General features: G+C 44.9%; 1 protein-coding gene across 1 annotated transcript in view; it reads left to right on the forward strand.

Moving 5' to 3' along the window:
- Positions 1-19,578, forward strand: part of LOC134346011 (disintegrin and metalloproteinase domain-containing protein 8-like) — a 55,829-nt gene extending 36,251 nt beyond the window's left edge. Inside the window, exons 7-8 of the mRNA XM_063047350.1 lie at positions 17,544-17,615; positions 19,537-19,578. Coding sequence (XP_062903420.1) covers positions 17,544-17,615; positions 19,537-19,578 — 114 coding nt within the window. The remainder of the gene's footprint in view (positions 1-17,543; positions 17,616-19,536) is intronic.
- Positions 19,579-26,932: the final 7,354 nt, after the last annotated feature.

Consider the following 26,932-nt stretch of genomic DNA (forward strand, 5'->3'; position numbering starts at 1 on the left):
CGATCTGTGCAAAGTCATGAAGGCAGTGAAATGACAATACAGGGACAAGATCCAGACACAACTCTCCACCGACAACACACGCAGCTTATGCAAGGTCTGCACACCATCGCAGACTTCAAAGCTAAGCACAGTGGTGCTGCCAACATCACTGCCTCTCTCCCAGATGAGGTAAATCTTTTTTACAGTCGGTTTGATATCACCAACACTGAGCCCTTGAGGAGAACTGCACCTCGGTCATCTCTGAGGCTGAAGTACGCAGATGTTTCCAGTGGGTGGACAGTCGCAAGGCTGCAGGACTGGACGGCATCCCAGGGCGGGTACTCTCGATGTACGCAGCACAACTGGTGGGCATGTTTACAGACATTTTTAGTCTCTTCCTCTCCCAGTGTAGAGTGCCCTCTTGCTTCAAAACATCCACCATTGTCCCTCTACCTAAAAAGACCAAGGTGACATGTGTGAACAACTGTTGTCCTATCACACTCACCTCAAAATAAGCAAATGCTTATAAATGAGAGGCTGGTCAAGGACTTCATCTGCAGCATGCTACCACCCACACTGGACTCCCTACAATTCATATACCAACACAACCAATCAACAGATGACGCAACAGTCAGAGGGCATGACTTCAGGATTAAAGGATGACCATTTAGAACAGAGATGCGGAGAAATTACTTTAGTCAGAGGGTGGTAAATCTGTGGAATTTGTTGCCATGAGCGGCTGTGGAGGCCAAGTCATTGGGTGTATTTAAGGCAGAGAGATAGGTTCTTGATTAGCCAGGGCATCAAGGGGTATGGGGAGAAGGAAGGGGAGTGGGGATGACTGGAAGAATTGGATCAGCCCATGATTGAATGGCAGAGCAGACTCGATGGGCTGAATGGCCTCCTTCTGCTCCTATATCTTATGATTTTATGGTCTTACATTGATTGGCCTAATCTCAAATAATAACGAGTGGTCTATAGAGAAAAAGTCATCACCCTGACGCAGTAGTGTCAAGAAAACAACCTCTCGCTCAATGTTGCAAAAACAAAGGAGCTGTTTTGTGCATTACAGGAGGAATGAAGACTGGCTAACCCCTATAGAGGTCAATGGATCTGGGGTTGACAGGGTAAACTGCTTTAAGTTCCTCAGCATAAACATCTCACGTGGTCTGTACAGACCAGCTGCGTGGTGAAAAAAACATAACAGTGCTTCTTTCGCCTTAGTCAGTTCAAGAAATTTGGCATGAGTCCCCAGACCTGAAGGACTTTCTACAGGGGCACAATTGAGAGCATCCTGACTGGCTGGTATGGGAACTGTATTTCCCTTAATTGCAGGGCTCTGCAGAGAGTGGTGCGGACAGCCCAGCGCATCTGTAGATGTGAACTTTCTACTGTTCAGAACATTTACAGAGACAGATGTGTAAGAAGGGGCCGAAGGATCATTAGGAACCTGAGTCACTCCAACCACAAATTGTTCCAGCTGCTATCATTAGGAAAACGGTACCGCAGCATAAAAACCAGGACCAACAGGCTCCAGGACAGCTTCTTCCACCAGGCCATCAGACTTCAGACTGATTAATTCACGCTGATTCAATTGGATTTCTGTGCTATATTGATTGTCCTGTTGTACATACTATTTATTACAAATTACTATAAATTGCATATTACACATTTAGACAGAGATGAAATGTAAAGATTTTTACTCCTCATGTATGTGAAGGATGGAGGTAATAAAGTCAATTCAATTCAATTCAGTATTGCTTTCCCATGTTTGCTGTATTCTTTCCCTACAGTATCTTCCATTCCCATGTTCATCGTATTGTATTCCTACAGTATATTGCATTCCCAAGTTCGCCGGATTGTATTGTATATTGCAATCCCACATTTCCCATACGGCATTGCATCCCTACAGAATATTGCATTAATATTTTCCCAGTCCATATTGTATTCCTACAGTATATTGCATTCCCATATTCATTAGAGTGTATTGTCTCCCTGTAGTAAATTACATTCCAACGTTAGCCGGAGCTTATTGTATCCCTACTGCATATTGCATTCCCATGTTTGCTGGAGCATAGTATATCCATACAGTGTTGTGCATTCACGTGTTCGCCGTATTGTTTTGCAACAGAATATTTCATTGTAAAGTTCACCTTATTGTATCGGTACGGTATATTGCACACCCATGTTTGCTGGATGGTATTGTATCCCTACAGATATTGCAATCCCATGTTTTTCACACCGTATTTTATCCCTAAAAAATAATGCAATCCATGTTCGCCGGACTATATTCTATATGTACATATTGCATTCATATTTTCGCTGGACCATATTATATCCTTACAGTATATTGTTCGCTGGACTGCATTTTATCCCTACGTTATATTACAATTGCATGTTTGCTGGACCGTATTTTATCCTTATGGAATATTACATTTCCATGTTTGTCGTATTAAATAGAAACATAGCAAGCCTACAGCACAATACAGGCCCTTCGGCCCACAAAGTTGTGCCGAACATGTCCCTACCTTAGAAATTACTAGGCTTACCTACAGTCCTCTATTTTTCTAAGCTCCATGTACCTATCCAAAAGTCTCTTAAAAGACCCTATCGTATTCGCCTCCACCGCCGTTGCTGGCAGCTCATTCCGCGCACTCACCACTCTGAGTAAAAAAACTTACACATCTCCTCTGTACCTACTCCCCAGCAACTTAAACCTGTGTCCTCTTGTGGCAACCATTTCAGCCTGGGAAAAAGCCTCTGACTATCCACACGATCAATGTCTCTCATCATCTTTTACAACTCTATCAGGTCACCTCTCAACCTCCGTTGCTCCAAAGAGAAAAAGGCCAAGTTCACTGAACTTATTCTCATAAGGCGTGCTCCCCAATCCAGGCAACATCCTTGTAAATCTCCTCTGCACCCTTTCTATGGCTTCCACATCCTTCCTACAGTGAGGCGACCAGAACTGAGCACAGTACTCCAAGTGGGGTCTGACCAGGGTCCTATATAGCTGCAACATTACCTCTCGGCTCCTAAATTCAATTCCATGATTGATGAAGGCCAATACACCATACGCCTTCTTAACCACAGAGTCAACCTGCGCAGCTGCTTTGAGCGTCCTATGGACTCGGACCCCAAGATCCCTCTGATCCTCCGAACTACCAAGAATCTTACCATTAATACTATATTCTGCTGTCATATTTGACCTACGAAAATGAACCACTTCACACTTATCAGGGTTGAAATCTGTCACTTCTCAGCCCAGTTTTGCATCCTATCAATGTCCCACTATAACCTCTGACAGCCCTCCGCACTATCCACAACACCTCCAACCTTTGTATCATCAGCAAACTTACTAACCCATCCCTCCACTCCCTCATCCAAGTCATTTATAAAAATCACAAAGAGTGAGGGTCCCAGAACAATTCCCTGAGGCACTCCACTGGTGACTGACCTCCATGCAGAATGTGACCCATGTCCTCTGGACTGTATAGTATCCCTACAGAATATTGCAATCCCGTGTCCTCTCGATAGTATTCTATCACTACGGTATATTGCATTAGCACATTCGCCACATTGTATCCCTGCAGTATATTGTATTCCCATGTTTACCAGACTGAATTCTATCCATACATTATATTGCATTCATATGTTTGTTGGACTATATTATATCCCTACAGTATATTGCATTCCCATGTTTTCTGGAACGTATTGTATAGCTGTAGTATATTGCATTCTCATGTTCACCGGACCATATTGTATACCTGTAGTCATAGTTCCCTCTAAGCTGTGCGCGTGTGCGCACACATACACGTTTTTCAACCAGCGCACAAAGGAAATTAATGTGTGCACAAAAGGTTAGTTACCTAAAATAATGTAGTAGTTAATAATTATACTTATTGAAAATAATCTTCTAGCTAACTGTTTCTGTTAACTAGTTAGTCAGTTTTTCAAATACCACAATGCACGTCACCTCACCCTTCCTGTTCCAGTTTGTACAGCTGCATCATGGAGGCAGCCGTGTTTGGGAGACAGTGTTCATATGGTAAAGTTTACAAAGATAGCTTACTAAGTTCTTATTGAAAAAATATTGATTCACCATGTCGAATTCGAAAGAAGCGAAGGGCAGAAGCGCAAAAGAACTGCAAATTTGCTTAAAGTTGAATGGCTTAACAAAATAGTAGAAACTGCTACACCGAAAGCTCATGAGGTCAAGAACATTGAGCTACGAGAAATGTTTCTGTATGATTCGGAAACTGGAGTTATCTGTTTGTGTTGTCGCGATGCGAAAGTTGCTGGAGAATTTGCTGGTGGAAAGAAGTGGGATGATATTTCGAAACTTGACTTTTTGAAGCATCATTTGGCAAGTAAATTGCATTTGGACGGTGTGCGAAAGCTCAGGCAACAGAACCCATCATTACCCGTTACAGGAGTGCTACGCATGTTACGGTTGAGTGCAGATGAGCAAGGGCGAAAGCGATCAAACCCAGAGGAGATCAAAGCTGAGGTACAAGAATGGTCAGCCTTTGATTTCTCCACAATTGCAGGTTGTGACTTCACATTTGGCGATGAACAAATTAATGCCTTATGTCTAAAATATCATGATTTTCCAGCTGAAAATACTGTAATAGTTAGACAGTTTAATGATTTCAAATTTTCCATGCAAGAAAAAATTAAATCCGAACTGATTTCAAACTTTGCTCAAGTGGTGGCACTTGTACTTCAAAATAAACAGTTTTGCGGCCTTGCACAGTTGATGGACGTTGGGGGAACCTTTCTTGCGTCTAGTGTGGACTGTGAGCGAGGTTTTAGCTTAATGAATCAACTCAAAAACAAGCTGATAAACCGTTTAGGTGAATGTCATTTGAATATGTTAATGAGAATCAAAGGCTATCAATTGGATGGAAGTTCTATTAGTCTGGATAGAATTTACAAAGAATGGGTAAATGCCAAAGACAGGAGAGAGAAAAAATACACACATGACACATCAAAGTTGCTGGTGAACGCAGCAGGCCAGGCAGCATCTCTAGGAAGAGGTACAGTCGACGTTTCAGGCCGTGACCCTTCAGTCAATCCTGATGAAGGGTCTCGGCCTGAAACGTTGACTGTACCTCTTCCTAGAGATGCTGCCTGGCCTGCTGCGTTCACCAGCAACTTTGATGTGTGTTGCTTGAATTTCCAGCATCTGCAGAATTCCTGTTGTTTGAGAGAGAAAAAATAACTGAGTGACTTAAATATGTATGTTATTTTGTTGTTATTCTGTGCAGTTTTATGTCAAATATTTTGTAAACCTACATAAACTGTGCCATGTATGCATTCTGTTCACACATACTTTTCTCACAGGAAAAAAAATTTGCACAGCATAAGATTTTTGCGCACACTGACTGAAAATTAGAGGGAACATTGCCTGCGGTATATTGCATTCCTATGTTCGCTGGACCGTATTGTATATCATTGTAAAACATCATCCCAATCCACACCTGCAAGTTCTAGCCTTATAGCCTCATAATTTGCCCTTCCCCAATTAAAAATTTTCCTGTCCTCTCTGATTCTATCCTTTTCCATGATAATGCTAAAGGCCAGGGAGCAGTGGTCACTGTCCCCCAGATGCGCACCCACTGACCTTCCGACCTATGTTCGTGACACTTCTCACGCTCTTAAACTTTTCGATGATTTTAAGTTCCCTGGCCCCCACAGCTTTATTTTCACCATGGATGTCCAGTCCTTATATACTTCCATCCCCATCAGGAAGGTCTCAAAGCTCTACGCTTCTTTTTGGATTCCAGACCTAATCAGTTCCCCTCTACCACCACTCTGCTCCGTCTAGCGGAATTAGTCCTTACTCTTAATAATTTCTCCTTTGGCTCCTCCCATTTCCTCCAAACTAAAGGTGTAGCTATGGCACCTGTATGGGTCCTAGCTATGCCTGCCTTTTTGTTGGGTTTGTGGAACAATCTATGTTCCGTGCCTATTCTGGTATCTGTCCCCCACTTTTCCTTCGCTACATCGACGACTGCATTGGCGCTGCTTCCTGCACGCATACAGAACTCGTTGACTTTATTAACTTTGCCTCCAACTTTCACCCTGCCCTCAAGTTTACCTGGTCCATTTCCGACACCTCCCTCCCCTTTCTAGATCTTTCTGTCTCTGTCTCTGGAGACAGCTTATCCACTGATGTCTACTATAAGCCTACTGACTCTCACAGCTATCTGGACTATTCCTCTTCTCACCCTGTCTCTTGCAAAAACGCCATCCCCTTCTCGCAATTCCTCCGTCTCCGCCGCATCTGCTCTCAGGATGAGGCTTTTCATTCTAGGACGAGGGAGATGTCTTCTTTTTTAAAGAAAGGGGCTTCCCTTCCTCCACTATCAACTCTGCTCTTAAAAGTATCTCCCCCATTTCACGTACATCTGCTCTCACTCCATCCTCCCACCACCCCACTAGGAATAGGGTTCCCCTGGTCCTCACCTACCACCCCACCAGCCTCCGGGTCCAACATATTATTCTCCGTAACTTCCGCCACCTCCAACGGGATCCCACCACTAAGCACATCTTTCCCTCCCCCCCCTTCTCTCTGCATTCCGCAGGGATCGCTCCCTACACAACTCCCTTGTCCATTCGTCCCCCCCATCCCTCCCCACTGATCTCCCTCCTGGCACTTATCCGTGTAAGCGGAACAAGTGCTACACATGCCCTTACACTTCCTCCCTTACCACCATTCAGGGCCCCAAACAGTCCTTCCAGGTGAGGCATCACTTCACCTGTGAGTCGACTGGGGTGATATACTGCGTCCGGTGCTCCCGATGTGGCCTTGTATATATTGGCGAGACCAGACGCAGACTGGGAGACCGCTTTGCTGAACATCTACGCTCTGTCTGCCAGAGAAAGCAGGATCTCCCAGTGGCCACACATTTTAATTCCACATCCCATTCCCATTCTGACATGTCTGTCCACGGCCTCCTCTACTGTGGAGATGAAGCCACACTCAGGTTGGAGGAACAACACCTTATATTCCGTCTGGGTAGCCTCCAACCTGATGGCATGAACATTGACTTCTCTAACTTCCGCTAAGGCCCCACCTCCCCCTCGTACCCCATCTGTTACTCATTTTTATGCACACATTCTTTCTCTCACTCTCCTTTTTCTCCCTCTGTCCCTCTGAATATACCTCTTGCCCATCCTCTGGGTCAACCCCCCCCCCTTTTCTTTCTTCCCGGACCTCCTGCCCATGATCCTCTCGTATCCCCTTTTGCCTATCACCTGTCCAGCTCTCGGCTCTATTCCTCCCCCTCCTGTCTTCTCCTATCATTTTGGATCTCCCCCTCCCCCTCCAACTTTCAAATCCCTTACTCACTCTTCCTTCAGTTAGTCCTGACGAAGGGTCTCGGCCTGAAACGTCAACTGCACCTCTTCCTATAGATGCTGCTTGGCCTGCTGCGTTCACCAGCAACTTTGATGTATGTTGAGAGATATGTGACCTGACCCGAAACATCGGAACCCTGGAACATTGAGCTGCCAGTCCTGCCCCTCCTGCAACCAAGTTTCACTAATGACTATAATGTCGTAATTCCATGTGTCAATCCACGCCCTCAGCTCGTCAGCCTTCCTCACAACACTCCTTGCATTGAAATCGACACACCTCAGAAGTCTATTCCCACAACACACAACCCTTCTATTTGTGACTTTGCATGAACTTTTAACATCATTTATTTTCTCCCCCGCTCCACTATCTGCTCTGGCCATCCCATCCCCCTGCAAATCTAGTTTAAAAGTTATTGATGGTAACTCTGTTTCCCATTCCCAGGCTACTGCCTGATCGGTTGGTTGTTGACAGTAACACTGTTTCCCTTTCCCCAGCTGGTACCTGATCTGCTGGTTGTTGGTGGTAACTCTCTCTCTTTCCCCGGTTGCTGCCTGATCTGCTGCTTGTTGGCTGCGGTTTTTATATTTAATGAAATAGAACAGATTTTTCTGATCATGTGTGCATCAATACTCATCTATCAAAGTGGACATCAAAAGAGAGATTTCATTTGGAAAAATGCAATGAAACAGAAAGTATGTTGTCTCTACATTAATTTGTTCCTGTTATGGACTGAGTAAATATTGTCTAATTTTAAATTTTATTTTTCAGTTAAAACGGTCCCTTGGTTCAGAAATGAAATATTTGGAATTGGTACTTGTGGCAGACAAAGTGGAGGTGAGTGATATATAAAAATATGACATTGTCAACATCTTTCATCACCATAAAGTCTTTCCATGTGCTTTATAACGAATTACTTTTAAACAGTATTACTGTTGCAGTGAGAACTGAAACCAAATTGTATACATGGAATGAAAACTTCACAAAAAGGCCTTGGAAGGTTGCCTGCTTGAACTTGCCAGTACTTGGTGTTGTTATTCGGATATGGTAAAGTCCCATTGCATCAGAATCACAGAAAGATTGGAGCACAGAAATAAACATTAGATATTTCACTTGTGCTGCCAATCCTGTTAGATAAGACCATAAGATATAGAAGCAAAAGTAGGCCATTTGGCCCATCGAATCTGCTCTGACATTCAATCATGGGCTGATCTAATTCTTACAGTCATTCCCACTCCCCTGCTTTCACCCCATACCCTTTGATGCCCTGGCTAATCAAGAACCTATCTACCCCTGTGTTAAATACACCCAATGACTTGGCCTCCACAGTCACTTGTGGCAAGGTTTCACAGATTTATTACCCTCTGACTAAAATAATTACTCCGCATCTCTGTTCTGAATGGTCATCCTTCAGTCCTAAAGTCGTGCCCTCTTGTCGTAGAAAACCCCTACCATGGGAAATAACTTTGACATATTCTATCTGTTCAGGCCTTTTAACATTCAGAATGTTTCTGTGAGATTCCCCCCTGATTCTCCTGAACTCCACGGAATACAGCCCAAGGGCTGTCAGATGTTCCACATACACTAACTCTTTCATTCCTGGAATCATTCTCATGAATCTTCTCTGATCCCTCTCCAGTGTCAGTATATCCTTTCTAAAATAAAAAGCCAAAAACTGCGTGCAGTACTCCCAAGTGTGCTCTTACGAGTGCCTTCCAGAGCCTCTACATCACATCCCTGCTCTTATATTCTATACCTCGAGAAATGAATGCCAACATTACATTCACCTTCTTCACCACCGACTCAACCTGGAGGTTAACCTTTAGGGTATCCTACACAAGGACTCCCAAGTCCCTTTGCATCTCCGCATTTTGAATTTGCTCCCTATCTAAATAGTAGTCTGCTCGTTTATTTTTTCCACCAAAGTACATGACCATACACTTTCCAACATTGTATTTCATTTGCCACTTCTTTGCCCATTTCCCCTAAACTATCTAAGTCTCTCTGCAGGCTGTCTGTTTCCTCAACACTACCAGCTCATCCACTTATCTTTGCATCATCAGCAAATTTAGCCACAAATCCATTAATACTGTAGTCCAAATCATTGAGATACATTGTAAAAAGCAGCGGTCCCAACACCGGCCCCTGTGGAACTCCACTGGTAACCGGCAGCCAGACAGAATTAGATCCTTTTATTCCCACTCTCTGTTTCCTGATGGCCATCCAATTCTCCACCCATGCTAGTAACTTTCCTGTAATTCCATGGGCTCTTATCTTGCTAAGCAGCCTCATGTGTCAAAGGCCTTCTGAAAATCCAAGCACACCATGTCTACAGCATCTCCTTTGTCTACCCTGCTTGTATTTCCTCAAAGAATTGCAGTAGGTTTGTCAGGCAGGACCTTCCTTTCAGGAAACTATGCTGGCTTTGGCCTATCTTGTCATATGCCTCCAGGTACTTCATAATCTCTTCCCTTGCAATCAATTCCAACAACGTCCCAACCACTGATATCAGGCTAACAAGTCTATAGTTTCCTTTCTGCTGCCTCTCACCCTTTTTAAAAGGCAGTATAACATTTGCAATTTTTCAGTCATCTGGTACAATGCCAGAATCTATCGATTCTTGAAAGATAATTGTTAATGCCTCCGCAATCTCTCCAGCTACTTCCTTCTGAACCCCAGTGTGCATTCCATCAGGTCCAGGAGATTTATCCACCCTCAGATCATTAAGCTTCCAAAGCACATTCTCAGTCATAATTTTCATTGCAGAAACTTCATTTCCCTGACACTCTTAAATGTCCAGTATACTGCAGACGTCTTCCACTATGAAGACTGATGCAAAATACACATTCAGTTCCTCTGCCATCTTTGCATCTCTCATTACAATATCTCCAGTGTCATTTTCTATTGGTCCTATATCTACCCTCGACTCTCTTTTACCCTTTATATACTTAAAAAAGCTTTTAGTATCTTCTTTGATATTAGTTCCCAGCTTCCTCTCATAATTCATCTTTTCCTTCCGAATGACCTTCTTAGTATCCTTCTGCAAGTTTTCAAAAGCTCCCCAATCCTCTATCTTCCCACTAGCTTTGGCTTCCTTGTATGCCCTCTCTTTTGCTTTTACTTTGGCTCTGACTATACCATACAGGTTGAGTCAGAGGTGAAGAAGGCGAATGCAATGTTGGCATTCATTTCTAGAGGAATGGAGTATAGGAGCAGGGATATGATGTTGAGGCTCTATAAGGCACTGGTAAGACCTCATTTGCAGTATTGTGTGCAGTTTTCTGCTCCTTATTTAAGAAAGGATGTGCCGACGTTGCAGAAGGTTCAAAAAAGATTCACTAGAATGATTCCGGAAATGAGAGAGTTAACATATGAGGAATGTTTGTCCGCTCTTGGACTGTATTCCTTGGAGTTTAGAAGAATGAGGGGGGACCTCAGAAATATTTCTAATGTTGAAAGGCATGGACAGAGTGGATGTGGCAAAGTTGTTTCCCGTGGTGGGGGAGTCTAGTACAAGAGGGCATGACTTGAGGATTGAAGGGCTCCCATTCAGAACAGAGATGCGAATAAATTTTTTCAGCCAGATGGTGGTGAATCTGTGGAATTTGTTGCCACGGGTGGCAGTGGAGGTCAAGTCATTGGGTGTATTTAAATCAGAGATTGATAGGTATCTGAGTAGCCAGGACATCAAAGGTTATGGTGAGAAGGTGGGGGAGTGGGACTAAATGGGAGATTGGATCAGCACATGATAGAATGGTGGAGCAGACTCGATGGGCCGAATGGCCGACTTCTGCTCCTTTGTCTTATGGATTTCACTTGTCAGCCACGGTAGTGTCCTTCTTCCCTTTAAAAAATTCTTTTTATTTTGAATATATCTGTCTTGCACTTCCCTCATTTTTCACGGAAACTCCAGTCATTGCTGCTCTGCTGTCCTTCCTGAAAATGTGCCTTTCCAATCAACTTCGGCCAGTTCCCCTCTCATTCCATTGTAGTTTCCATTATTCCATTGAAATACCGGCACAGCCAAGAAGTGCCAAAAGGCCTGTTTCTGTGCTGTAGTTTCTATGGTTTCTATGTGGGATTAGGCAGAAAATGGTTCGGCACAGCCAAGAAGGGCCAAAAGGCCTGTTTCTGTGCTGTAGTTTCTATGGTTTCTATGGTACATTGGATTTTATTTTCTCCCTCTCAAATTTCAGAGTGAACTCAATCATATTGTGATCACTGTTCCCTCAGGGTTCCTTAACCTTAAGCTCTTTTTATCACCTCCGGATCATTGCACAACACCCAATCCAGCACAACTGATCCCCTAGTGGGCTCAACAACAAGCTGTTCTTAAAATGCCATCCCTTAGACATTCTACAAATTCTCTCTTGAGGTCCAGTACGGACCTGGTTTTCCCAATCCACTTTCATGTTAAAATCCCCAATGATTATCATGACATCGCCCTTCTGACACACCTTTTCTATCTCTTGCTGTAATTTGTTGTCCGCATTCCGGCTGCTGTTTGGAGGCATGTAGACAACTGCCATTATGGTCCATTTACCCTTGCCATTTCTTAACTCAACCCATAGAGACTCTACACCTTCCAATCCTATGTCATCTCTTTCCAATGATTTAATATTATTTCTGATACACAGAGCCACACTACCCCCTCTGACTACTAACCTATCATTCCGATACACTGTACAATATATCCTTGGACATTCAGCTCCCAATGGCAGCCATTCTTTAGCCAAGTTTCAGAGATGGCCACAATGTCATACTTGCCAATCTGTAGCTGAATTTCAAGATCATCCATTTTATTCCTTATGTGTGTCCATTCAAATAAAACATTCTCAGTCCAGTATTTGTTGCTTTCTGTTATAACTGCACCATACCTCTATTGCCCTGTAACTCATGCCACTGACTTTAATTAAGCCTCATCTCCTGCCTGTTCTTTCTATAATCTCTGTTGTACGCTATCTTTGATTTATTTCTGTTTTCATTTATTTCTGATTTATCCCCTCTCCTCATAAAGCTGTAGTTTTTTATCCACTTCAAGTATGCTAGTTGCCAAAGAAATCAATTTTAATGATGTTGTTTGGGATGTGGACATAGCTTGGTATAACAAGAAAACTCCCCAACACTTAAAGTAGTGTTGTAGGTATGCTTACAGAAGAGAGCTGTCCTCAGTTTAAGATAAGGAGGAAGACTACAGAATGGAGTAGACAGTGTCAGAAAAGGTGAAGCAAGGAAGTTGAGAATGGAATGAAATCACCTGTATTGCAGCTATGTAAAACTTTGAATTGGCTACATGCACTCTGGTGTGGTTCTGGTTTTCATATTCCAGGAAGCATGTGGATGTTCTGGAAAGGGTACAGAAGAGGTTTATCAGGATGCTGCCAGGATTACAGCATATGAGCTATCAGGAGAGGTTGGACAAATGTGGGTTGTTATTTTGAACTGTTGAAAGTTGATGGGAAATCATGAGAGGCATGGGTAGACAGCCAGTGGCAAGAGGAAACTCTGAGGGATAAGATATACAAGCATTTAGAAAGGAGTTCATGCAGGATAGTCAATGTGGTTGTGTGCATCATAGATCAAGTTTCACCAACTTGAGTGTTTTTGAAGAAGTAACCAAGAAGGTCAGTGAGGATGGGGTGGTAGATGTGGTCAGTCTGGTAGGTTCTGCATAACAGGCTGCTAGGGGCTCCAGTGGGAACTAGTGGATTGGATACACAATTGGTCACTTAAGCTACATCTGGTCTTACCAATATCGAGCACTGGACAAAATAACTGACATCCCCAAATTTGCATGTGATGGACTGATTCACTGTGAAGGGGTGTGTTGGACCCTGGAGGGCAGTGAGGGAGGAGTGCAGAGACAGTGTCCCAGGTTTTGTGGTTACAAGGGAGAGTGTCTGGGTAGGGAGGGGAATAAGTAGGCAGAGATTAGCTGAAAAAGGAATCACAAAAAGGGTGATCCTGCGGAAAGTGAAGAGGGGTAGGTCTGCTTAGTGGAGGGATCCTGTTGAAGATGGCAAAAGTTGTGAAGAATATGTACATCACCATTTCTGTTCTGAGGGCTGGTGAGGTGGTAGGTAAGGACTAGTGTTACTCTATTTCTGTTCTGTGGGGTTTTGAGGTGGTAGGTAAGGACTAGTGTTACACTATTTTTGTACTGAGGGCTTGTAAGTTCGTAGGTGAGGAACAGTGTGACACCTTTTCTGTTCTGAGGGCTGGGGAGGTAGTTGGTGAAGACTAATCTTACACTATTTCTGTTATGAGAGCTGGTGAGGTCGTGGTTTAGGTCTTGTGTTACACCATCTCTGTCCTGATGGCTGAAGAGATGGTCGGTGAGGGTTGGTATTACACTATATGTACACTATTTCTGTTCTGAGGGTTGGTGAGGACTAGTGTTACACCATTTCTGTTTTGAGTGATGGTGAGGTGGTAGGTGAGGACTAGAGTTACTCTATTTCTGTTCTGTGGGCTGGTGTGTTGGTAGGTGACAACCAGTGTTACACCATTTCTGTTCTGACGGCTGGTGATGTAGTCAGTGAGGATGAGGATTATGCTATTTCAGTTATGAGGGCTTGTGTGGTGTAAGTGAGGAGTGTTACATGTTAATGTTGCTTGGATTAACTGTAAGCGTCATTTAGGTGCGCCTGGATGAGGTGTGGGGAATGATGTCATATAACAAACGAGTGTAGGCTTTTTCTATTGAATTCGGGAGGTCTCTAAAAATTTCTGCAGCTAAGCAATGCAACGGACTGTGAGTTACCAGTGAGAGAGTGAAATGAGTTGAGTTAGTTGAAGATTTCACTACAGCAGTGGGCGTTCCCAGTATTTCTCCGTGTCCAGAAGATTGTGATAATTCGTGGCACACAGTGCATATTGGATACGTGACTGTCACTTTGTATGATCCATACTCAGATTTCTGGAGTACTCTGTGGCGACCACTTTTTGTTAATCCATACATGGATTCAGGTGTGTTACGTGGCGACAACTTGTGTTGAGGAATATTCCGTGACCGTCACCTTGTGATATCCCTACGTGGATTTTGGAACTTAGGCATCACTTTGTTATCCCTGCATGGACTCTAGTATTTAAGTGACGACCACTCGACTTCTGGAATCTTCTGTGACTGTCACCTCGTTATCCCTGTGTGGATCCAGTGTGTTATATGACGATCACTTGTCCTCTGGAATTTTCCGTGATCGTCACCTTGTGTCATCTTAATGTGGACTTATGAACCCTTCCTCACAGATCTGTTTCCATGGATTCCGGAACCTTCTGGATTGCCATCCTAGGACTCTGTTTGAGTAAGACTTGGGAGGAACTGTTTCCAGGTCTCCACAGTTTGTGAGCTCAGATGCATTGCACTGTTAATTTTTGGTTAGCGGAGCAATTGTTTGCTGCCTGGCCTGCTGCGTTCACCAGCAACTTTGATGTGTGTTGCTTGAATTTCCAGCATCTGCAGAACTCCTTGTGGTTACAATTGTTTTAATTGTCTATATTTTGAGTAGGTATTGAAAATATATTTGTTTAACATTAAAATCTGCGTCTGTAGTCTAGCACGTAACGGGAGTAGTGTTAGACCATTTCTGTTCCAAGGTTGGTGAAGTGGTAGGTAAGGTCTGGTGTTAGACTATTTCTATTCCAAGGGCTGATGAGGTGGTCGGTAAGAACTAGTGTTCCACTATTTCTATTCTGAGGGCTTGTGAGGTGGTCGGTGAGGACTGTTGTTTAACTATTTTTGTTCTGAGGGCTGGTGAGCTGTATCTAAGGTCTCGTGTTACACTATTTCTCTTCTGAGGTTGGTGAAGTTGTAGGTGAGGACTACTGTGACACTATTTCTGTTCTGTGAGCTGGTAAAGTGGTGATGAGGACCAGTGTTACACTATTTTTGTTTTGAAGGCTGGTGAGGTGGTAGGTGAAGACTGGTATTACACCATTTTTGTTCTGAGGATTATTGAGGTGGTAGGTGAGGGCTGGTGAGGTGGTAGTTGAGGATCAGTGTTACACCATTTCTGTTCAGAGAGCTGGTGAGGGCTCCAATAGCAATTGGGGGGCAGGACCATCCCCATATTTTCAAAAAAGATGACATCTCAGATGTCCTGGAGTGTTAAGTTCTCGGCATAAGAAAAGATGTGGTGGAGACAGAAGGATTGAGAAAGGGGAATGGCATCATTTCAGGTAACAGGGTGGGAAGCTGTACTGTGTGAGTCAGTGGGTTTGTGGAAGATGTTGGGTATTCTATCTCCTGGAATGGAGACAGGGAGCTGGAGATATTTGTGAGATATGTTGGGGATGGACCAAGTGGACTTGAGGACAGTGTGCATGTTGGCAGTGAAATTGATGAAATTGATGAGCTCCACACAAATGCAGAAAGCAGCAGCAATGCAGTTATCGGTGCAGCAGAGTAAGAATTGGAGAGTGGTGATGGTAGGTTTGGAGCACGGATTGTTCACAAAAAGGCAGACATAATGGGGGCCTGTTCCAGTGTGCATGACTACACCTTTGTTTTGATGATAGAGTGAGGAGCTTACAGAGAAATTGTTAACACAAAATAATCTGCAGACGCTGTAAAAGATCAAAGCAACACTTTCAGTACGCTGGATGAACTCAGCAGGTCGGGCAGCATCAGTCAGAAACGATGAGTCGACGTTTCGGGCCAGAACCCTTCGTCAGGACTGAAGAACGAAAGATGGGGAAGGATTTGAAGAATGCTTGTAGCGTCAGTTGAAAGACCAGTAATTTGAAAGACAAAGGGGTGGGGGAGGGGAAGCATTGACGTCTGTGGTAGCGGGTCTGAGTCAGGATGTGGTCGGAGAGGCGGAGATCACAGAGGGGGAGCAGTGAAAGAGGGTTTCACTGAACTCCCGTCAAAGAGAGGATTTAAACTTGTTGAGAAATTTCAGACCCGCTACCACAGACGTCAATGCTTCCCCTCCCCCACCCCTTTGTCTTTCAAATTACTGGTCTTTCAACTGACACTACAAGCATTCTTCAAATCCTTCCCCATCTTTCATTCTTCAGTCCTGACGAAGGGTTCCGGCACGAAACGTCAACTCATCGTTTCTGACTGATGCTGCCCGACCTGCTGAGTTCATCCAGCGTACTGAAAGTGTTGCTTTGATCTTTTACAGCATCTGCAGATTATTTTGTGTCGACAATTCGCTACTCTGCTGCGAAGTCTCTTCGAGGTATGCCTACCCTGAAGAATTTAAATCCTCTCTTCGACGGGAGGTCAGTGAGAAATTGTTGAGGGGTGAGGACCAGTTCTGCCAGACAGAGGAGAGTGTTAATAGAGGGGAAATAGTTGCGTGTGTGTTCCAGAAAGAAACAGAGCCTCGAGACCTTTCTGCTGGGCAACAGAAGCGTACAGGGACTAGATGTCCTTAGTGAAAATGTGGCAGTCAGGGTCAGGGAACTTGAAGTTGTTGAAGTGGTGGAGAGCATGTGAGGTGTTGCAGATGTAGAGGGGGAAAGGATTGGTACAATATGGAGTCAATATGTGAGAAGACATACCGAGTAGGTTAATTGGTAATTGTAAATTGTCCGATGATTAGGTTAGGGCCAATTGGGGTTATTGGGAGTTGCTGGGCAGCATGGCTTGAAGGACTGATCAGAAGGGTCTGTTCCACACCGTTGCTAAATAACGAAATATAATAAATAAATAAGATGGGTTCAGCAGGGCAGAAACAGTGAGCCTACCAGGGTAGTTTTATTTGGCTTGGTAATGCTGGCCAGTTGTTTATCAGACTGGAGATCTCTGACTAGTTGTTGGCCCCTGACTAGTGGTGCTCCCAGGACCCAGTGCTAGACCCATTGCTATTTGTGACCTGTATCAATGACTTGAATGAGAATATCCCTGCAGGCCCCTCCCCTCCATGTACCTATTCAAGGACTTTTACATTATACTGCTGTATCTGGCTGAATCACTACTTCTGGCATTCTATGTATTCACCTCCCTTCATGAAAAAAGTTTCCCCTTGGATATCTTTCTTTTATTGTACGTTGCAGGTTCTCTATTTGACACCATTTTCTAACACACCTTTCATGCATCACCTGTCTGCTCACTGACCTTCCACTGCCTCTGGCTTACGCTTAAATCTCTCAGTGGTTTTGCTTTCATCTTTTACAGTATCAGTGAACAGACTTCTTATGGATCAGCAATAAATGACAATTTAAATTACAATATGACTTTCTCTTTCAGTATCAGAGTGCTTTCAGCAGCAAACGAAAAGTTCTCAATCGATTGGCTAATGCTGCTAATTATGTGGATTTGGTGAGTACCACAACAAGTGATTAAACAATAGTACAGGGAGTACAATAATTTTCAAAGTCAAGGTAAATTTAGTATCAAAGTACATATGTATCACCTTCATTTTCTTGCAAGCATCTACAGGAAAATAAAGATATACGATTGATTTTTATGAAAATCTATACACAGAAAAAGATTGACAAACAACCAATGTGTAAAAGAAGACAAATTGTGGAAATACAAAATAAATAATACTGAGGACATGAGTTGTAGAATCTGTGAAAGTGAGTCTGTAGGTTGTGGAATCAGTACAGAGTTGAGGTGAGTGAGGTTATCCACAATGGTTTATCCACAATACGAGCCTGATGGTTGAAGGGTAATGACTGTTTCTGAACCTGGTGGTTTGACCCTAAGGCTCCTCCTGTAACTCCTGACTGAAGGCGGCAGCAAGAAGAGAGTACGGCCTGAATGGTGGGTGCCCTTGATGATAGATGCTGCTTTCTTGTGGCATGCTTCATATAAGTGTGCTCAATGATGGAGAGAACTTTGCCTGTGATCAGCTGCGCTGTATCCACCACTTTGTCCTCTTTTGCATATTGGATGTTTGGTGATCTTTGTTATTTGTGGATTCTATTGTATTTATTTTCCTGTGGGTGCCTGAAAGAAAACAAATCTCAAGGTTATATATGGTATTCATATATCGGTAATAAATTTACCTTAAACTTAGTGTGGATTTTTCCATTCTTGGGCATTGGTGTTTCCATGCCAGGCTATGATGCAACCAGTCAATATGCTCTCCACCACACATAGAACAGTACAGCACAGAAATGGGTATTTGGCCCACAGTGTTGTGTTGAACCAGCTAAAAAGCAAATCAATAACACCCAAAGACTAATCCGCCCTCTCTCCCTCTCTCTGGCTATCCATCCTGTAGGATGATGATGGTTCCTTTCAGTCAGTTAGTGGGATTTGATATGTACGTCCTGGAGTGACTGTACAGGCCGATCCTTGATGGACACTGCTTGCCACATACTTGGCAGGTGAGGCCTGGAGGGGCAGCAGGGGCAGAAGCTCTGTTGTGGCGCTTCCTGTGCCTTTCCTCTGTTTCCTCATTCAGCTTGTTCTGAGCAGCGTCCACACCTTTCCTGATGGCGTCCCTCCACTGTGAGCGATCTTGAGCCAGATCCTCCCATGTTGATGGGGCAATGTCAGCTTTCTTGAGGCTCCTGTGCAGAACATCCTTGTACCATAGTCACTGGCCTCCTTGTTTTCAGGTACCACTGGACAGTTGGCCATACAAGATGTCCTTGGGCAGTCTTCCATCAGGCATTCTGACAACATGTCCTGCCCAGTGCAGTTGGGCTGACATCACCAAGGTTGAAACTGCTGGCATTCCAGCTCGGGAGAGGACCTCGGTATTGGAGACCTTGTCTGGTCAGGTGATCTTCATCAGAGAACGTAGGTGACGCTGCTGCAGTTGGTCAAACTGGCGTAAGTGTCTCTGACATGGGCACCATGTCTCACATCCGTATAACAAGGTTGATATGGCAACGGCCCTGTATACCTTGCACTTGGTGGCCAACCTGATGTTCTGTGACCAATCTCGATCTATCAGTTGACCAAAGGCAAAGCAGGCTTTTCCAGTTCTTGACTCAATCTCTACATCCAGAGAAGCTGAGGATGTTATTATGCTGCCCAGGTAGCAAAATTTGTTGACAGCATTGAGATGAGTGTCATCAATGAGGACAGTTGGTTCTTCGTAGCTTGATCCAAGAGCCGGTTCATACAAAACTTCCATCTTTTTCAGGCTGATTGTCAGGCCGAAGCTTTTGGCTGCACTGGTGATCTCCTGTAAGTCTTCGAGAGAGTGGGCAACCAGTGCACAGTCATCAGCAAACTGTAGCTCATGCGCCACAATGTCCCTGACTTTTGCTTTTGCTCTCAGTCTTACGAGGTTGAGGAGCCCGCCATCAGCCCTCATTTGTAGGAAGACCCCTGATTTCAGGTCTGATGTGGCATCCTGAAGAACAGCAGCGAAGACTAGTCCAGTCAGAGTAGCAGCTAGAACACAACCCTGTTTTATGCCGTTGCTGATGGGAAATGGGCCTGACAACTCACCACACATGTTGATGTGGCCTTCCATGCCTTCGTGGAACTGACGGATGATGTTGGTTAGGTGTGGGGGGGCAACCGAATTTTGGCAGGAGCTTCCCCAGGCCATCTCTACCAACAGTGTCAAACGCTTTCGTTAGATCAACAAATGTGACATAGAGACTTCTCTGCTGCTCAACACATTTCTCTTGGAGCTGCCTCAGTGAAAGATTATGTCCACTGTAGTACGGCCTGTTCGAAAACGACACTGGCCTTCTGGAAGGATGTTGTCACTGATGTTGGACACCAAGCTTCTAAGGATGATCTTCACAAGGCATTTTCCCGCAACTGACAGAAGAGAGATGCCACGGTAGTTGTTGCAGTCTCTCTTGTCTCCCTTGTTCTTGACTGATGCATCTTTGAAGTCCTGTGGTAGTTCTGCAGCTCCCCACAACTTTGTGAACAGCTGGTGCAGGGCATGATGTCAGTGTGTGACCACCATACTGGTAGATCTCAGCTGTGATACCGTCAGGCCCTGGTGCTTTGTTGGGTTTTAGCTGTTTGATGGCTTTGATGACCTCGTGAAGAGTAGGAGGAGCATCTAGCTCGAACAGTATGGGTCGAGGGTGTACTCTGCCCAGTGCTTCATCGATGATGGTTCCTGGCCTGTTCAGCAGCTCGTGGAAGTGTTCTTGCCATCTTTTCATGTGCTCTGACTTCTCAGTGAAGATAGATGTACTGTCCTTGCTCAGGAGTTGTGATGGACCATACACAACCTTGATTGCTTTATAGAAGCTTCTTGAGTCATTACAGTCACGAAGGTTTGTTACTCCTTGGCCTTGTTTGCTCACCACTGGTCTTTCATAGCTCTCAGCTGCCTCTGCAAAGTTGATGTTGCACTCAGAAAGGCACGTTTTTTGGAATTTGAGTTTGGGTGTTGAAGAAGAGTCTAGTGTGCGGCTGCCTTAGCTCTGAGAAGGTCTTGCACAGATTGGTTGCTCTCATCAAACCAGTCCTGATGCTTGCACTTGGCTTTCCCCAAGGTATCCTGGGCAGCACTGTACACCGTTTCTTTGAAGGCATACCAGTGCTCAGTAATATCGTCTGGTGGATGCTCAACCAGTCTGCTTAGAGCAGTTTCCACAGAAGATTTCAGGGCATCAACACACTCGCGATGTTTCAATTTGGTGGCGCTCAGCTTTTTGGGTGATTTGGCAGCATTCAGTCTGCGTGGAGGTTTGATTGATAGACATAGATACGACCACACCATTTGATGATCAGTTGAGCACTTGGCTCCACGCTTAACTCTGGTGATACAAACGTCAGAGATGTCTCGTTGTCAGATGACGGCATAGTCAATGAGGTGCCAGCTTTTAGATCGCGGATGCATCCATGTGCATTTGAGCTTGTCTGGCAATCTGAACAGTGTGTTAGTAATGCACAGTTTGAATTCTGTGCACATCGAGAGGAGCAGTAGACCGTTACTGTTACTGTTGCCAACCCCTTGGTGTCCTATCACACCAGGCCACACAGTGGACTCCTTGCCAACCCAAGCATTAAAGTCTCCCAGCAACTGCAGCTTATCGGAAGTTGCCACACTACTTATGGAGGTTTTCAGCTCACTGTAGAATGCCTCCTTGACTTCACTGGGATTAGTCAGAGTTGGGGCATAAGCGTTGACTATGGTGAGGTGGCGTTTTCCTTGCAGAGGTGTACACAAGGTCTGGATTAGGTCATTTACAGCAACAGGCAGAATCGGTAGCTTTGCTGCACGGCAGTTCTTGATAGACAAGCACACAACAGTTTCCCTTTATTCATCTTCAGGCCTGCCAGACCAGAAGAATGTGTACCCTCCTTTCTCTTCACAAAGCACTCCCTCTCCAGCGAGTCGGGACTCCTAGAGAGCCGCAATGTCCACGCTGTAGTCCTTGAGCACACGAGCAACAAGTGCAGTGCGTCCCTCTGGGCGATCTGAGTTAGCATTGTCCAACAGCGTTCGTATGTTCCATGAGGTAGCGATCAGGTTCTGCTTGTGATTCTTACCGCTAGAGTTGGACGACCCGCCAGCCGCGACAGACTGGCCAGGTTGGTGTGAGCGGGCTTTGTTTGAGCCACCTTTTCTAGGCCCTTCCCTAATGATAGAGTGAGCAGTGCCTCCCTGAACAGGGCTGCTCAGACGCAGAGGGTGCTGCCTCACCGGATCTCCGCTCTGTAATCCACGTGAGACCACTCTCCCCCGCTGCTTCACCGGGTCTCCGCTCTGCAATCCATGTGCGACCACTCTCCCCAGCTGCCTCACCGGATCTCCGCTCTGTAATCCATGTGTGACCACTCTCCCCCGCCGCCTCGCTGGATCTCCGCTCTGTAATCCATGTGCGACCACTCTCCCCTGCCGCCTCACCGGATCTCCGCTCTGTAATCCATGTGTGACCACTCTCCCCCGCCGCCTCGCTGGATCTCCGCTCTGTAATCCATGTGCGACCACTCTCCCCCGCCGCCTCACCGGATCTCCGCTCTGTAATCCATGTGCGACCACTCTCCCCCGCCGCCTCGCTGGATCTCCGCTCTGTAATCCATGTGCGACCACTTTCCCCCGCCGCCTCACCGGATCTCCGCTCTGTAATCCATGTGCGACCACTCTCCCCCGCCGCCTCACCGGATCTCCGCTCTGTAATCCATGTGCGACCACTCTCCCCCGCCGCCTCACCGGATCTCCGCTCTGTAATCCATGTGCGACCACTCTCCCCCGCCGCCTCGCTGGATCTCCGCTCTGTAATCCATGTGCGACCACTCTCCCCCTGCCGCCTGCATGAAGACTTGTGACTACGCTCCCAGCTGGTCAAGCCTACTGCCTACTGCTTCGCCACTTGTCTGTCACTACAGGACTTGGGTGTGTTGAGGATACCCCACTCCTCAGAAAGGAACAGCATGTCCGTGAGTGGATTTTAAGTGAGTAGGGGTTGCACAGGTCCAGACCCACCCTCTTGACATCCCCTCCCGGATCCAGAGGCTGGGGGATGTTCTGTTGTAGTGAATAGCCAGATCAAGCTTCGATACAAGGGATGCCCTTTCCGCGCTTCACGGGACATGTTTGCTAGATGGCCATTGACCCTATGAGAGGGTTCATCCGCCCTTTGACAAGTCTTGTTTATCGTCCTGCAGGGTGTCTAGCTACCTTCCTCCCCAGGCAAGCCTGGTGGGGGAACCGGTTTAGTCGCCGACCACCCGACCATGCGACAGGTAGTACTGGGTTAAGTGGTACCAGTAACACTCAGACGAGTGACCTGACGATGATTCCTCCCTACTTACACTATGTCTATATTCCTCCATCTTTCCTAAATCCGTGTGCCTATCCAAACGTCTCTTAGAAGCCTCTAATATATTTGCCTCTACCACCTTACAAGGCAGGGCATTCCAGGCATCCACCACTCTCTGAGTGAAAAAACATCCCTCACATCCCCTTTGAATCTACTCCCTTCAATGCATGCCCTCTGGTATTAGACATTTCAACCCTGGGAAACAGATGCTCCCTGTCTATTCTATCCATGCCTCTCAGAACCTTTTAAACCTCTATCAGATCTCCCCAAAGCCTTCACCATTCCAGAGAAAACACCCCAAGTTTATCTAGCCTCTCATGATAGCACATGCCCTCTAAAATAGGCACCATCCTGGTGAACCTCTTCTACACCCTTCCTATAGTGGGGCAACCAGAACTGTTACAGTACTCCAGATTTGGCCTAAACAGAGTTTTATAAAGTTGCAACATAAGCTCTTGGCTTTTGAACTCTGTGCCTCAACTAATAAAAGCAAGCACTCCATAAGCCTTCTTAACCACATTTGAAGCCATTTTCAAAGAGCAATATATTAACTTGCACCCCAAGATCTCTCTGCTCAGCAACACTTAAGGACTGTCTCCTTGCATTTGCCGTACCAAGGTGCAACACTTCACATTTATCTGGGTTAAACTCCATCTGTCATTTCTCTTCCCAGATCTGCAACATATCTATAGAAGTTTGTCTGTTTAGGGTGACATGCCGAATCCACACAAACGTCTGAGAAAGCAGAGGCACTGTTGTGCCTTCTTTGTGGTGGCAGTTAAATGCTGGTCTCAGAACAGATCCTGCCATGATAACACCAGTGAATTTAAAGTTACTGACTCTCCACCTCTGACCCCTAATGAAATTTGGCTTATGGATCTCCGACTTTACTCCTGTAGTCAATAATCAATTTGTTGCATTTGCTGACATTGAGTGAGAGATTGCATTTGGATCCAATGCAGTTATTAGCCTTCGAAGGTGGACTGTTCATTGGATGGGCAAAGTGCAGAAATCCCAAGGTTTATTGATTTGTAAACAAGATTAATGAGAGAATTATACAGGACAAGAGAGCAGATAGGACCATAGAACACTATAGCACAGAAAACAGGCCATAAAGCCCTTCTAGTCTGTGCCGAAACTTTATTGCGCTAGTCCCATTGACCTGCACCCAGTCCATAAACCCTCCAGACCTCTCCCATCCATGTATCTATCCAATTTATTCTTAAAACTTAAGAGTGAGCCCGCATTTACTACATCAGGTGGCAGCTCGTACCACACTCCCACCACTCTGAGTGAAGAAGTTCCCCCTAATGTTCCCCCTAAACCTTTCACCCTAAAGCCATGTCCTCTCGTATTTATCTCTCCTAATCTAAGTGGAAAGAGCCTACTTGCATTTACTCTGTCTATACCCCTCATAATTTTGTAAACCTCCCCTCAATCTTCTACGCACCAAGGAATAAAGTCCTAACCTGTTCAATCTTTCCCTGTAACTCAACTCCTGAAGACCCGGCAACATCCTAGTAAATCTTCTCTGCACTCTTTAAATCTTACTGATATCCTTCCTATAGTTAGATGACCAGAACTGCACACAATACTCCAAATTTGGCCTCACCAATGTCTTATACAACCTCCCCATAACATCCCAACTCCTATACTCAATACTTTGATTTATGAATGCCAGGATGCCAAAAGCCTTCTTTACAACCCTGTCTCCCTGTGATGCCACTTTCAGGGAATTATATATCTGAACTCCCAGATCCCTTTGTTCCTCCGCACTCCTCGGTGCCCTACCATTTACTGTGTATGTCCTACCTTGATTTGTCCTTCCAAAATGCAACACCTCACACTTGTTTGCATTAAATTCCATCTGCCATTTTTTGGCCCATTTTTCCAGTTGATCCAGATCCCTCTGCAAGCTTTAAAAGCCTCCCTCGCTGTCCACAACGCCTCCAATCTTAGTGTCATCGGCAAACTTGTTGATCCAATTTACTACATTATCATGGAGATCATTGATATAGACAACAAACAACAATGATCCCAGCACAGATCCTTGAGGCACACCACTAGTCACAGGCCTCCAGTCTGAGAAGCAGTCATCCACTGCGACTCTCTGTCTTCTCCCATGCAGCCAATTTCTAATCCAGTTTACAACCTCTCCATGGATACCTAGTGTCTGAACCTTCTGAACTAACCTCCCATGTGGGATCTTGTCAAAGGCCTTATTAAAGTCCATGTAGACAACATACACAGCCTTTCCTTCATCTACTTTCTTGGTAACCTCGAAAAACTCTACAAGATTTGTTAAACTTGATCTACCACGCACAAAGCCATGCTGACTATCCTTAATCAGCATGGCTTAATCAGCTTGGCTGTCCAAATATTTGTATATCCGATCTCTCATAACACCTTCCAATAATTTACCTACTACCAATGTCAGGCTCACTGGCCTGTAATTATCTGGTTTACTTTTGGAGCCATTTTTAAACAAAGGAACAACATGAGCTACCCTCCAATCCTCCAGCACTGCACCCGTGGCTAAGGACATTTTAAATATTTCTGCCAGGGCCCCTACAATTTCTACAACAGTCTCTCTAAAGGTCTGAGGAAGTATCATGTCAGGCCCGGGGGATTTATCTACCTTTATTTGCTGTAAGTCAGCAAGCACCTCCTCCTCTTTAATCTCTATATGTTCCATGACACTACTGCTTGTTTCCCTTCCTTCCATATACACTATACCAGTTTCCTGAGTAAATACTGATGCAAAAAAACTGTTTAAGGTCTCCCCATCTCGTGAGGCTCCACACATAGACGACCACTCTGATCTTCTAGGGGACCAATTTTGTCCCTTACTATCCTTTTACTCTTAATATACTTGTAGAAACCCTTTGGGTTTACCTTCATATTATCTGCCAAAGCAACCTCATGTCTTCTTTTTGCCTTTCTGATTTCCTTCTTTAGTATTTTCTTACATTTTCTATACTCTTCAAGTACCTCATTTGTTCCTTGTTGCCTATACCTGCTACACACCTCTCTCTTTTTCTTAACCAGATCGCCAATATCCCTTGAAAACCAAGGTTCTCTATGCCTGTTGGCTTTGCCTTTAATCCTGGCAGGAACATGCAAACTCTGCACTCTCAAAATTTCGCCTTTGAAGGCCTTCCACATACTGAACACATCCTTGCCAGAAAACAACTTATCCCAATCCACTCGTCCTAGATCCTTTGTCATTTCCACAAAATTGGCCCTTTTCCAATTTAGAACCTCAATTCGAGGACCAGACCTATCCTTATCCATAATTAACTTGAAACTAATGACATTATGGTCACTGGACCCAAAACGTTCACCTACACATACTTCTGTCACCTGACCTGTCTGGTTCCCTAATAGGAGATCAAGTATTGCATCCTCTCTCGTTGGTACCTCTATATATTGATTTAGAAAACTTTCCTGAACACATTTGACAAACTCCAAGCCATCTAGCCCTTTCACAGTGTGGGAGAGTCAGTCAATATGTGGAAAGTTAAAATCCCCTAATATTACAACTTTTTATTTCTTACATCAGTCTGCCATCTCTCTACAGATTTGCTCCTCCAATTCTCTCTGACTATTGGGCAGTCTGTGATACAACCCTATTAGTATGGTCACACCTTTCCCGTTCCTCAGCTCCACCCATATGGCCTCTGTAGACAAGCCCTCTGGGCTGTCCTGCCTACGCACAGCTGTGTTACTTTCCCTGACTAGTAATGCCACTCCTCCCACTTTCATCCCTTCCCCTCTATCATGTCTGGAACAACGGAACTCCAGAACATCAAGCCGTCAGTCCTGCCCCTCCTGCAACCAAGTCTCACTAATAACAATAATGTTGTAATCTCATGTGCCAATCTATGCCCTAAACTCATCTGCCTTACCCACAATACTCCTTGCATTGAAATA

Source organism: Mobula hypostoma, chromosome 4 (genome assembly GCF_963921235.1).
Source record: "Mobula hypostoma chromosome 4, sMobHyp1.1, whole genome shotgun sequence".
Lineage (NCBI taxonomy): Eukaryota > Metazoa > Chordata > Chondrichthyes > Myliobatiformes > Myliobatidae > Mobula > Mobula hypostoma.